This window comes from Ornithorhynchus anatinus, chromosome 2, assembly GCF_004115215.2.
Source record: "Ornithorhynchus anatinus isolate Pmale09 chromosome 2, mOrnAna1.pri.v4, whole genome shotgun sequence".
Lineage (NCBI taxonomy): Eukaryota > Metazoa > Chordata > Mammalia > Monotremata > Ornithorhynchidae > Ornithorhynchus > Ornithorhynchus anatinus.
The window spans coordinates 46,283,520-46,297,874 of record NC_041729.1 but is presented as its reverse complement, the minus strand read 5'-3'; the positions used below and the strand labels follow the sequence as shown (position 1 = coordinate 46,297,874).

Genomic DNA, 14,355 nt, shown 5'->3' with positions numbered 1-14,355 from the left:
CCCACCAGACTCCACTGTCTGAGCTCTGCCCTATTCCTTTTAATTATTATGATATTCGTTAATAATTACTCGGTAATTATTGAGTGCTTACTATGTGCCAAGCACTGTAGTAGGCACTGGGATAGATCCAGGATAATCAGGTTGGACACAGTCCCTGTCCTACGTGGGGCTCAAAATCTAAGTAGGAGGCAGTAGAATTTAATCCCCATTTTACAGCTGAGGAAACTTTGGCCCAGAAGAGTTAAGTGATTTGCCCAAGGTAACACCACAGACTAGAGACAGAAGTGGGATTAGAACCCAGATCCTCTAACTCTCAGGTCTGTGCTCTTTCCACTAGATCATGCTACTTCCCAATTTAAGAACCGACTTACTTGTGAAGATGCAAAATCAAGTTTCTGAAGCCCCACAAGGTAGCGGTTTCTCATCGTATCAACCTCTTGTCTTTTGCTGCTCAGTAAAGTCTTAAAGGTCAGAATCAGCTCAAGGTAAGAAGTTGGGGTGACGTAGTTGTGTCTTCGTAGCGTACTGAAATAGTCCTCCGACAGGCATCTCACACTTTCCTGGAAATACTTGCACATCGACACAACCCTAAAGAAAATCAGAGGTTGTCATGCATTCACCTTCTTTCTCCAAGCGGATTATGACAAATTGGGTAATGTCTACTAATGATAATGATAATAATTATGGTATTTGTGAAGTGCTTACTATATGCCAGGCACTGTACTAAGCATTGGGGTGGATACAAGCAAATTGGGTTAGACACAGTCACTGTCCCGTAGTTCGCAGTCTTAATCCCCATTTTACAAATGAGGGAACTCATGCCCAGAGAAGTTAATTCATTCACTCAATAGTATTTATTGAGCGCTGACTATGTGCAGAGCACTGTACTAGGTACTTGGAATGTACATTTTGGCCACAGATAGAGACAATCCCTGCCCAATGACGGGCTCACAGTCTATTCGGGGGAGACAGACGGCAGAGCAAAACAGAACAAAACAAAAGCAAGACAACGTTATCACGATAAATAGAATCAAGGGGATGTACACCTCATTAACAAAATAAATAGGGTAATAAATAATATATACAAATGAGCACAGTGCTGCGGGGAGGGGAAGGGAGGAGGGGGAGGAACGGGGGTAGGGTGGGGGGGGAGGGGTGGGGAAGCAGAGGGAAAGGGGGCTCAGCTGAGGTGGGGGGAAGGGGAAGGAGCAGAGGGTGGAGGGGGAGCAGAGGGAAAGGGGAGGAGCTCAGTGTGGGAAGGCATCTTGGAGGAGGTGAGCTCTCATAGGGCTTTGAAGCGGGGAAGAGAGTTTGGCGGAGGTGAGGAGGGAGGGCATTCCAGGACAGCGGTAGGACGTGGGCCAGAGGTCGCCGGCAGGATAGGAATGAACGGGAGACAGTGAGGAGGAGAGCGGCAGAGAAGGGGAGCGTGCGGGGTGGGCAGTGGAAAGAGAGAAGGGAGGAGAGATAGGAGGGAGCAAGGGAATGGAGAGCTTTGAAACCAAAAAGAAGCTAAATGATTTGCCCAAGGCCACAGAGCAGACAAGTGGCAGAGCTGGGATTAGAAACCATGACCTTCTGACTCCCAGGCCCATGCTCTATCCACATTTGGACTCGCTCCCTTGGGCTTCTAAAAGACAGGAGCCACTTTTTGTAGGGAGGCCAAAATCAGATTCCTGCACACTGAGCCCTGTTCTGCCAGGGAGCAGATAGCACCCCAGGGAGAGGTGGAGGACAGCGCAGGCTTGCTGCTCCTCCTCCCAACCCTGCCTTGAAACTGGCGTGGTGCAGGGCAGTGCCTCAATGAATTAATTAACTCACTCATTCAGTCGTACTTATTAAGCACTTACGGTGTGCAGAGCACTGTACTAAGCGGTTGGGAAAGTATAATGCAACAATAAAACAGTGACATTCCCTGCCCACAATGAGCTCACATCTAGAGAGGGGGACACAGACATCAATACAAATAAATACAGTATAGGTATATAAAAATGTGCTGCAGGGCTGGGAGAGGGTGGAAGAGCAAAGGGAGCAAGTCAGGGTGACGCAGAAGAGAGTGGGAGATGAGGAAAAGTGGGGCTTAGTCTGGGAAGGCCTCATGGAGGAGATGCTCCAGTCCATCAAGCGACCAGAGCGCTCTCTCCATCCTGCCTGGCCTCCCCAGAAGCACCGCTCTCTCCGTTTGCTTCTGGGAAGAGCTCACCCAGCCCCATGCCTCCAGCTCCACCAGGCCTGGAGTAATTCGGGATCCCACACCCCAGGGTTGGCTGGATGTGGGGGTCATTCACCAGGTTTTATACTGGACAGTTTGGTTTTTCGGCTGGTCCGTCCTCCACTTGGTATCAACATGCCACAGGAAGACTTTATGTCTGATAGTTTTTTGGGTGGTTTTTTTAATGGAATTAGTTAAGTGCTTACTATGTGCCAGACACTCCATTAAGTGTTGGGGTAGATACAAGCTAATTGGGTTGGATACAGTCCATGTCCCCCATGGGACTTATAGTCTTAATCCCCATTTTACAGACTAGGTAACCGAAGCACAGAGAAGTGCACTCAGTCAGTTAATTGTATTTATAGAACACTTACTGTGTGCAGAGCACTGTACTAAGCATTGGGAGAGAACAATATAATAATAAACACATTCCCTGCCCACGATGAGCTGAGAGTCTAGAGGGGGAGATAGACATTAATATAAATTACAGATGTAATAGATAAATTACAGATATGAAGAGACTTCCCCAAGGTCACACAGCAGACAAATGGCCGAGCCGGAATTCGAACCCAGGTCCTTCTGACTCTCGGGCCCATACTCTATCTACTAGGCCATGCTGCTTCTCATGCTAGTTTTATTTTAACAGCCCGGCCTTTTGACGCCTGCCACCAGGACCCCCGGGATTGGAAGTGATGCTCAGGCTTATGGTCACTGGGAAAAGAAACGAAATGACTTTGGAGCAATGGAGGGGTCTGGCCTCCTCTCAGCAACACACTCCAAATTCTGAGGATTTATGTCATTAAAAATCCATTACACTGTCATTATAGGTTATGACACCTATGTCACATATAGGGCTATTGCTCTCAAATTGGCAAAGGGGTGTGACACGTTCTTTAATGCTGTCAGGAACCACTTTATAGGGTGGCCTTTGTGGCCCTCTCTGCAGGGCAAGGATGTCTTGGAGAAGGGGATTAAGGAATGGGTTGGACCTAGCCATTCACAGTTTCAAGAGGGCTAGAAGAGTTCTCTGGACTCCCCCACTGAATCAGGGACGTGACCATGCTGGGCATGATTTACCCCAAGAGCCCCTGCTGCTTGGAGGCTGTCCCGGGGTCTGGTTTCCCGAGTTTCCATGGGCCTGAAAGGGGGTTGGGGCCTGTAGGTCCTGTGCACATCAGCTAAATGCCCCAGGAGAGTAGTTGGTGCCATGGCATGCCTGGGTGGGAGGCAAAGCAGACCATGATAATGATGTTGGGATTGGTTAAGCGCTTACTATGTGCAGGGCACTGTTCTAAGCGCTGGGGTAGATACAGGGTAATCAGGGTGTCCCACGTTAGGCTCACAGTTAATCCCCACTTTACAGAGGAGGTAACTGAGGCACCGAGAAGTTAAGTGACTTGCCCACAGTCACACAGCTGACAAGTGGCAGAGCCGGGAGTCGAACCCATGGCGTCTGACTCCGAAGCCCAGGCCCTTTCCATTGAGCCACGCTGCTTCCCTACATGACATTCCAGGACCGTCCCACACGAGTCAGGAAATCTGATCGTCTTAGTCCCTAGGTATAGCAAAGCCTATCGACGGAGGGTGATGATCTCTCTCCCACTTATGATAATTTAAAGGTGCAGTAGACAGTCTCCCTTCACTCTGAAGGGAAATTTACAAAGGGAAAGAACCATTCCCAGATCCGATCAATCAATCAATGGCATTTTTGGAGTGCTTCCTATGTGCAGAGTACTAGGAAGCGAGGAACTATACTAAAGTCCTCGGAAACAAGGAACCAACTCTTACTCTTTCCGGATTTCATCTTCGAGCTCCACGTCTTCTAAAAACTTGTGGGCCACCATCTCCAGGGCATCCGTGGGCCAAGTCTGGAACCAATCGATGGTGCAGCAATTGATCAGGGAAGGGAACATTCTCAAGCGGTTCCGGAAGGCATCCCCAATGGGGCTCATGGCTGAAAGAAAAATCACGCTTCATGAGTGCGCCGACTTAGTACAGTGCTTGGCACACAGTCAGAGCTTCTCACATACCTCCCCGTTATTGTAATTGTTACCATGCTTATTGCTCTCCTTTTCAGGAGGGCCGGCAGCATGGAGAGAGAAAAACCTAGTGAGAATGTATTTTTACCTAAAACAATGTGGAGATTTTTTTTCACCCTCTCAATAAAGAAGTTGTACATAGAAAGGGGCGTGGCTTCAATCTTTCTTCCCTCCGTCCTGGCTGCCGACTGCATCTTCTCCACGATGTCAGCCTTCTCCTCGGCCAGGAAGATGTTGGGCACGTCGCCCGTGTTCAGGAGCATGTTGATATCCTCTACGAAGGCCTCATCCTTGATCTGATTGTCCGAGAACAGGAAGACCATGCTCTTGCTGGCCACCCCGGCCTGCAGCATGATCTTCTTCACATCCTCCCGCCAGTCGTTTTTGGTGTAGTTCTTGGTGATCTCGATCTGAAACAGTTCATGGGAGTTGATGAAGGTGGCCAGCTTGCTGGCACTCTGCCTGCCGCTCCCTCCTATGCCCACCAGCAGCAGGTGTCCGCTGTCCTGCTTCAGGACCCTGCAGATCCGGGAGATGTGCTCGATGGCAAACTGGAACATAACCAGAGACATGGGGGCCTTGCTGATGTTGTTGAACTCTTCGAGGTAATACTCCATGACGGTGGTGAGCTGCGTCAGATCCGTGATCTCGTCGTAGACCTTGAGGTCGCTTTCGGGCTTGACAAAATCTCCGAAGAAGAGGCTGCGGATGTTGTCGTCCTCGATCTTTCCAGAGTGGGACAAATGGCCCAGGACCTGAGGGAGGGAAAGGAGAAGCTCAGGAGGTTGTTCGGAGAGTTTCCGCCACCATTATGTGGGGTTTTCTGAGATTTGCTCCATTTTGTTGAGAAGCATCATGGCCTAAGTGGAAAGAACCAGGGCCTGGGAGTCAGAGTACCTGGGTTTCAACCCCGGCTCTGCCACGTGTCTGCCATGTGATCTTAGTCAAGGTGCTTAACTTCTCTGGGCCTCTGAGAAATGGGGGTTAAATATCTGTTCTCCTTCTTACCTAGACCGTGAACCCCAAGGGGACAGGGACAATATCCTACCTGATTATCTTTGATCTACCCCAGTGCTTGAAACAAAATAAGCACTAAAAGCCTGTAATGACTAATATTATTACCATTCACCGAGAACTTACATGCTTTGCTGTCACTCCAAGCAGCAGCCGGATGGAGTGCAAGCATTAAGGCTATTACAGCAGCATTTCTCAAATTCAAAATGAAACAGGAAGCTCTGCGGTTACTACTTGGGGGCATTTTGTCGATCAATCAATCAGTCAATGGTATTTATGTGTGCAGAGCACTGTACTAAGCGCTTGGGAGAGTACAATACAACAGAGCCGGTAGACACGTTTCCTGCCCACAGTGAGCTTACAGTCTAAAGGGGCGGATAGACATTAATATAAATAACTAATTTATGGAAATGTACATAAGTGCTATAGGGCTATGCATGGGGTGAATACCTAATACCCACAGGGTACAGTCATTGTCAGCCACTAAGTCATAAATGGGAGCCCAGCAGTCCACAGGAGTGAAATATGAAGCAGGAAGACAGAATTGACCATGTGTTCTCCTTAGACCCGAAGCCCGTGCCCGACACCTACCTTCTCAACATTTTTTTTGAAGCAATTGAAGGTGGTCTCCTTCACCATGCTAAAGAACACCTGCCTGTCTTCACTGTCTATCAAGCGATCATAGAAGACGCGATAAACTTCATGGATCCAAAGGCGGATCAGCTTTTCTCCATCCTGCAATGCAGAGGTTTGGGTTTATCCGTGTGCTAGACGGGGGGAGCCTGCTGGCCGGCTAAGACCAAAAGTGATGAAAGTCTCCTCCCGGCTCAGCCTCCAGGCTGGCAACTTGCTTTCTAAGTATGTCCCTGACTTTCATGAACCACAAAGTAACTGTGTCAAGCAGAACCTCAGGCAAATGTGGGCACCCCACCTAACCGCTCTTCCTCTGATCTGACTGCACTGAATTTAACCCAGAGCTCAGTACTGTGCTTGATTCATAGTAAGTGCTTAACGAGGACCGCACTTATTATTATTAACTTCCTCTTTCCATGTCCTTGCTCAAGGGACAGGCAAGCTGTGCCCTGAACGGGGTTCTGAGTGATCCCATGGTGGTGGGCTAAATTATTCTTAGTGGACCAAAAGGAGTAATGAAGTTACCAAGGGATCTTTACTTATTCCCAGAAAATAGTTTAGATACTGAACTGGGACAACGCTTAACTCCCAAGGACAGTCTCTTCTCGACTCAGCCTGCAAACAGTTGAGTAATGTGAGAAGAGGAGAGGGAGAGGGGAGGAGAGAGGAAGGAAAAGTCTGTGTATCTCACAGCAAACCATACTCAAGTGACATTCCTGGCATCTTTGCTGCATAGTCTCACTAGCCTAGTTTATTTCAGTTATCTTGTTGATCTCTGGAAAAACTGATCTATGTAAAACCCAAAATTTATCACAAGGTGGTCCCAGTGAACAATGTCAACAATAGTATTACAGCTAACCTGTAAGTGGGTGTGTGGGCACAGCAGCACGCCTTGGATAACACGAGAGAAATCCCGAAGATTGAAGACATAATGGGATTTGGAGGGAGTTGGAAGGAAGTTCTCCACCGCAGTTTTATAAATAGTCATCGTTGCTTGGACCAACATCTTGCCAAACCTTTACAATGGGTCAAAGAAATGGAAATCCACCATGGAGCCTGGATTGAGAGTGCAACCACACCTCCCTGCCGAGTCTTACGGGTCTGCAGGAGTCCTCTTACCTCAGAAACATCACATCAAAGCCTTTCCCAAAGTGCCAGTTGACCACGGAACTGAAAATCTTGCTCAAAATCTCATCTTCAAAGGCATTGATGGAAATGATATTCAGATGGCGGGTGAACCGTCCTGAAACACATAGACAGACACACACTTATACAGACCAGTTTTCTCTGTCCCATTCCATTTATACTTCAGCTAAGGTTAGAGCAAATTTTGATGTCCAAGCCTCCAGAGACTGGATTCTTATGGCTAAAAACTGCAAAGGACCTGGACAGCTCTATCTAGTATCTCCTCTTCCAGGCCGAACTAATTTTAAACAATCCCAGAAAAATGATTCCTCTCCCCGTTTATTAGAGGACTTACAAGAGACAGAGATCTCCATCTCCACTTGCCCCTTCTCCAGGAACCCCAAATGACCTCATTGGCAGGAAGGGCTTCCTTAGGGGTAACCTAAATCCCTCATGCTGCATAAGCCTAGTTGCGATGATAAATTGTTCTGTGAAAGTTGTTGAAATGTGGGAGTCTGGTTCTCTTCACATACCTGTAATGTGGTTTCTCCCTCCACCGGGAGGCCCCATGGCTGAAACAAGCAACAGATCAATAACGTCCAGTCTAGATGTATCCTTCTTGTCATACCAGTGACCGTGGTCAATCCACTGCCTCAGAAGTTCAATAGGTGGCTGGGCCCCATATATTTCCTTGGCTGGCATGTTAAGGTCATCTGGGAAAAGCAGTGACGACCAAAGTTATTAACACGGCACCCTTTGGGTGTTCCAGGATGCTAGCTGGGAAAGGCATTCAAGTCCCACTCGTCGACTGTAGCATTTCTCTCCTGATTTTTGTCTCCCTGGCTAGACTGGAAGATCCTTGAGGGCAGGGATGACTAACTCTAGTTAACTAACTTCAAACTAACTCTACTGTATTCTACATCAAACTAACTCTATTGGTATTCTACTAAACAAGCTCAGTGCAATCACCATTATTGATGGATTGACTTGCCATTCATTCATTCGCATTTATTGAGGCTTACTGTGTGGAGAGCACTGAACCAAGTAGTTGGGAGAGTACAATATAACAATAAACAGACACATTTCCTGTCCACAACAAGCTTTTGCAAGAGAAGGACCTTGAGCTGTGAGCCACTAGTCAAATGGTCCCATTTCAAAAAGTGACATTCAGGCCACGTGATGAATCCCCCCACGGCAAGGTTTGGGAGGTCGGAGCATTTTGGGGTTCAGCAACCAGTGCAGCAGTAGTGTACTTGGGTTCACCTAGTGAATATTCCTGCTACCAGAGGGGGGACAGCCATAGAATTTGAAAGCTGGAGGTCGCCTGGCCCAGCCTCAGGCCTATAATCAGGGGTGTATTGGACTACTTTTACACAAACTTCCCTGAGGTTGGGGATCCCATAACATGAGAAGGAGGTTAGCCTTATGGAAAGAGCCCAAGCCCGGGAGTCAGAAGGCCAGCGTTCTAATCCTGGCTCCGCCAACTTGCCAGCTGAGTGACCTTTGGCAAGTTGCTGAGCTTCTCCGGGCTTCGGCCGCCTCATCTGTAAAATGGAGATTCAATACCTGTTCTCCCTTCTATTTAGACTGTGGGTTCCACTGGGTCAGAGACTCTGTCAGACCTTAGTTAAGCAACCCCCCGAGCTCAATCTATCACTAGATCCTGTCTGTTCAACCTTCCCGACACCACTAAAATCTGTCCTTTCCTCTCCAAACTGATACCCCATTTGTCCAAGTGCTTATCCTTTCTCATCTGGATTATTATTTCAGCCTCCTTGCTGACCTCGCTGCTGCCTATCTCTCCCTACTCCGGTCCATACTTCACTCTGCTGCCCAGATCATTCTTCTACAAAAACACTCAGTCTGTGTTTCCCCACTCCTCAAGAACCTCCAGTGGTTGCCCATCAACCTCCGCATCAAGCAGAAACTTACTATTGGCTTTAAAGCACTCAATCACTTTGCCCCCTCCTACCTCACTTCACTACTCTCCTACTATAACCCAGCCCACACAATTTGCTCCTCTAATGCCAACCTACTCGCTGTACCTCAGTCTCATCCATCTTGCTGCCAACCTCTCACTCACATCCTGCCTCGGGCCTGGAATGCCCTCCCTCCTCTTATGCGACAGACAATTACTCTCTCCTCCTTCAAAGCCTTATTGAAGGCACATCTCCTCCAAGAGACCTTCCCTGACTAAGCGCTCATTTATTCTTTTCCCACTCCCTTCTGCACTGCCCTGACTCACTCTCTTTATTCATCACCCACACCCCCAGCCCCACGGCATTTATATACATATCCGTAATTTATTTATTTATATTAATGTCTGTCTCCCGATCTAGACTGTAAGATCACTGTGGGTAGGGAATGTATCTGTTATACTGTTGTGTTGCACCCTCCCAAGCGCTTAGTAGAGTGCCCTGCACACATTAATCGCTCAATAAATACGATCGACTGAGACCTGATAATACTCTAACTATCCCAGTGCTCAGTACAGTGTGTGGTACATAGTAAGCACTTCTCAAATACCTCAATTATCATAATTGTTATCATTATTCCCCAATAGTATTTTTCAGTTTTAAGCACACTTTCTAGCCCACTTGGCTCACCAACAAACACCACCGCCTTTTTCCCCACAGGAGGTCCAAACAGGCCTTTCCGCCGCCGGTCCAGCTTAGACATGATGATATCCTGAGTCTGATTGGCCGATGTCCTAGCAGAGAAGTTGATGCAGTTGGGCATGTACTTCGCTTTGGGGAGGTGGAACAGGAAGTTGTTGGTGATGGCAGACTTCCCGGTGCCCGTGGGCCCCACAAACAGTGCTGGGACCTCGTGCTTCAAGTAGACATTCAGGAAGAAGGTTTGCCGAGCTGTCTCCATGGTGGGAATGATGAGTTCTGAGACCTGCAGCAGCAGCAACACGATTAGATAGGGAAGCTGCGTGGCCTAGAGGAAAGAGCATGGGCATGGGAGCCAGAGGACCAGGGTTCTAATCCCGACTCCACCACTTGTCTTTTGTGTGACCCTGGACAAGTCACAACTTCTCTGTGCCTCAGTCGCCTCATCTGTAAAATGGGACCTAATACTGTAACCTAATTTTCTTGATACAATGCCTGTTATATAGTAAGCACTTGACATATTCCTTTAAAAAAATACAGTTCTGAAAGAAGTAACCATCTTCAAAAATGTATCCTATGCTAGAACTTAAAGCAGAAGACAGTATTTAAAGCTCAACATTCTCGTGCTTAGTACAGTGCTCTGCACATAGTAAGCGCTCAGTAAATATGATTGAATGAATTCTCAATAGCTATTATTACCACATGCCAACTTAGTAAAAAAAAAAAATTCCCTTAGCCCTGAGAGAATTTACAAACAAAAGGCAAAGAATGTCCCCGGGTTGAAGGGCCATCTCCAACAAGTTTTTGGGTTTTTTTGGGGGGGGGTTGGTTTGCCATATTTGCCCACTGTTAGCAGAATATTACTGCAGGAAGATGGAGAGCTGGCAATTTTGAAGGAAAGATAATCAGTTACTTAGCTGGGACTCTGTCAGCCTAAGCCTGTTTAGAAATAGCCCTTGTAACTCAAAAATTCTCTGATAAGCTGCGGCTACTTAATTCATTTGTTGGGCACTTACTCATTTAATAATTATGGTATTTGTTCAGCGCTTACTATGTGTCAAAGACTGTTCTGTGCACTGGAGTAGACACAAAGTTATCGGGCTTGACAAAGTACCTGACCCACATGGGTTCATAGTCTATGTATCAACAACATCAATATAATTCCATTTATTTATAATGATGCTATTGATGCCTGTCTACTTGTTTTGTTTTGTTGTCTGTCTCCCCTCTTCTAAACTGTGAGCCCGTTGTTGCGGAGGGATTGTCTCTATTTATTGCCAAATTGTACTTTCCAAGCACTTAGTACAGTGCTCTGCACACAGTAAGCACTCAATAAATACAGTTGAATGAATAAGTAGGAGGGAGAATAGGTATTGAATCTCTGTATTACAGTTGAGAAAACTGAGGCACGGATAAGTTAGGTGATTTGCCCAAGGTCATGCAGGTAGCAAGTGGCAGAGCCAGGTTCGGAACTCTGGTCCTCTGGCCCCCGGGCTTGTGCTTTTTCCACTAGAGCTCACCTCCTCCAAGAGGCCTTCCCAGACTGAGCTCCCCGCCTTTTCCCTCTGCTCCCCCTCCACCCCCTACTCCTTCCCCTTCCCCCTTCAACTCCCCTCAGCTGAGGCCCCTTCCCTTCTGCTACCCCTCCCCTCCCTGCACCACCCTCTGCTCCTCCCCCTCTTCCCCTCCCCTCAGCACTGTCCTCATTTGTATATATTATTTATTACCCTATTTATTCTGTTAATGAGGTGTACATCCTCTTGATTCTATTTATCATGATAATGTTGTCTTGTTTTTGTTTTGTTCTGTTTTGTTCTGTTGTCTTTCTCCCCTGATTAGACTGTGAGCTCATCACTGAGCAGGGATTGTCTCTATCTGTTGCTGAATTTCACATTCCAAGTGCTTAGTACAGTGCTCTGCACATAGTAAGTGCTCAATAAATACTACTGAATGAATGGTCTCCTTTCTGTGTCATCTATGCACTTGATATTAACCTCACCCTCATCCCCACAGCACCTATGTACCTCTTTGGAATCTATTTCAATATCTGTCTCTGCCTCTAGTCAGAAAGCTCCTTGACAGGAAACAAGTCTGCCAACTCTGACTTACTGTATTCACCCAAGTGCTTGATAGAGTGCTTTGCACACAGTATGTGCTCAGAAAATACCACTGACATTGCAGAGCACTGTACCAAGAGAGAGTACAACAGAGTTGGTAGACCCAATCCCTGCCCTCAAGGAGCTTACAATCTAGTGGACTATCCTGGTTGATACTAAGACAGCTCTTCACCCTCTGTTCATTGCAGAATGACTTCTGGGAGGTGCCGGGGGCAAAATATGTCTTTTACTTTTGTTCCAGGAGGAATGGTCTCCTCTTCTTTGGTGATGTAATCAGTCCAAGTGTTCCACTGCCCACTGCTATGCTTTAAGAAATAGAAATCGTAGACACTCCCTATCCAAAAAGAAGGAGAACAAGCCATGAGCGCAAAGCAAAAATCAATCAATCAATCATATTGATTGCATCTGCTCGCTACCCCGACATCTGACCCGTCCACCTCACCGTCACTCTACATGCCAACCCCTCTGTCTGGAATGCCGTCTTGCCTTCCCTCCTTCAAAAACGTCCAGAGCCTCACTTCCTCCTTGAAATCTTCCACGATGAATACGAAACGATTACTCTTCACTTCCGCTTTCCCACTTCTCACATACATCCCCAAATTATCTGCAAATGTTTCTACTGCTTGTACTTTTGTCCTCTGGGTTTATTTATACTTTACGTCTTCTTGCTTGTTTCCGTTATAAAGTTTATCTTGCCCCCTTCATTAGTCTCTCATTTCCTCTTTTCCCACTTCCTTCTGTGTCACTCTTACACTAGGATTTGCAGCCTTTTGTTCATCCCTCCCTCAGCCCCACAGAATTTATGTACATACCCATAACTTATTTATTTATATTAATGCCTGTCTCCCCCTCTAGACTGAAAACTCATAGTGGGCAGGGAAGTGCTTACCAATTCTGTTATATTGTACTCTCCCAAGCGCTTAATTCAGTGCTCTGCACTCAGTAAGCACTCAATAAATATGACTCATTGATTGATTCATTCATTTATTAGACTGTAAGTTCCCGAAGTTCAGGGCTACATCTGGTTCTTATTTTGCAACTTCCTGTATCGCTTAGCTTGGTACTTACGGTATTTATTCATTCAATCTTATTTAGTGAGCACTTACTGTGTGCAGAGTACTGTACTAAGTGCTTGAGAGAATACAATATAACAACAAACAGACACATTCCCTGTCCACAGCAAGCTTCTACTGTGAACTAGAGGGGATAGCACAGTAGGGCTTGGATCTGACTTGTCAACTCTTAAGAGATGTACATCACCCTGATTCTATTTATTTGCCATTGTTTTAATGAGATGTTCTTCCCCTTGACTCTTTTTATTGCCATTGTTCTTGTCTGCCTGTCTCCCCCGATTAGACAGTAAGCCCGTCAAAGGGCAGGGACTGTCTCTATCTGTTGCTGATTTGTACATTCCAAGTGCTTAGTACAGTGCTCTGCACATAGTAAGTGCTCAATAAATACTATTGAATGAATGAATGAATTCTATCCTTTACTGTGATTTGTTCACATCTTCCAGGGGAAAAGATCTAACCCAGTCCCTCTGCATTCCAAGTGGAAGAAACCAATAAGCAAGACTCCGTAACCCTTGTGAGACACCTGGATGCTTCTGCCAACAGGCAGTTAAGACTGCCTAACAGATGAATAGGACTTTGGGTGGAAACTAGGGTAATTGTGCAATCAGAGGGGAATTTAGTGTGACAAACACTTGGTTGCCTGGCCAACTGCAAACTTCTACATACAGTATTTAAAAAAAAAAAAATACAGAATCATAGTGTCTCCATGATGGGGTGCACCCTTGAGGTCAGAGGAACTCTGAACTCTGGGAAGCTTTCCAGGTAGCCTGGAACCCCTCCAGAGAGGCTCAGTTCAGGCCCTCAGCAGGTCAGAGTACTTGCTGATGACCTCCCCTCTTGGGTTTTTACCACCTTCATCAGGAAGAAACAATGCATAAAATAGATCCCAAATCAGCTAGTCACACCTCCCAGTCCTGGGAGAACCATGGGTCCTGGGAGAACCATGGTGCACAAGAAGAAAAAGGAAATCGGGTGGAATTTCAACACCCCACCAGGCCCTGGCTTCAGGGCTGGTTTTCTCCCCCACAGAGGGGAGAGAAATAGTGTGTGAAAGCTACGCAAGAACAGTAGGAAGATGAAGACCCAAAGGTACCTCTTTCCGGAAATATGTTATTCTTGGTGAGTTTGACGCTTTTGGGCCTGGGGTTGGAATCATCCATGCCCAACAACAGATTGCGGAAAAATACATCAAACTTCTTTCTGCTGTCGCTATTGATGGTGCCGCCCACCGTCCACACCACAGCAAAGAGGAACAATCCCTGAAGCCAGAGGAAGATCTGCTGGTTCGTCAAGGACTCCTCTTCATTTTCCCCGGCATTCTTGATTTCATCTGCAAAATAATAATAATGGTATTTGTTCAGCGCCTACTATGTGCCAGGCACTGTACTAAGTGCTGGGGTGGGTACAAGAAAATCGATTTGGACACTGATCCTGTTCCCTATCAATATCCATTTGACAGATAAGGTAACTGAGGCACCGAGACATGAAGTGATTTGCCCAAGGTCACATAGAAGACAAGTGACAGAG

At 46.7% G+C, this 14,355-nt stretch overlaps 1 protein-coding gene across 2 annotated transcripts in view; it reads right to left on the bottom strand.

The window, feature by feature from the left end:
• The window catches only part of DNAH3 (dynein axonemal heavy chain 3), a 118,243-nt gene that overhangs the window by 27,862 nt on the left and 76,026 nt on the right, over positions 1-14,355 (bottom strand). For both annotated transcript variants that reach the window (XM_029058240.1, XM_029058241.1), the window contains exons 40-49: positions 13,922-14,158; positions 11,986-12,089; positions 9,630-9,924; positions 7,557-7,736; positions 7,018-7,141; positions 6,758-6,914; positions 5,857-6,000; positions 4,340-5,006; positions 4,001-4,166; positions 372-588 (exon numbers count right to left, since the gene is read on the bottom strand). In XM_029058240.1, the coding sequence (XP_028914073.1) occupies positions 372-588; positions 4,001-4,166; positions 4,340-5,006; positions 5,857-6,000; positions 6,758-6,914; positions 7,018-7,141; positions 7,557-7,736; positions 9,630-9,924; positions 11,986-12,089; positions 13,922-14,158 (2,291 nt within the window). The remainder of the gene's footprint in view (positions 1-371; positions 589-4,000; positions 4,167-4,339; positions 5,007-5,856; positions 6,001-6,757; positions 6,915-7,017; positions 7,142-7,556; positions 7,737-9,629; positions 9,925-11,985; positions 12,090-13,921; positions 14,159-14,355) is intronic.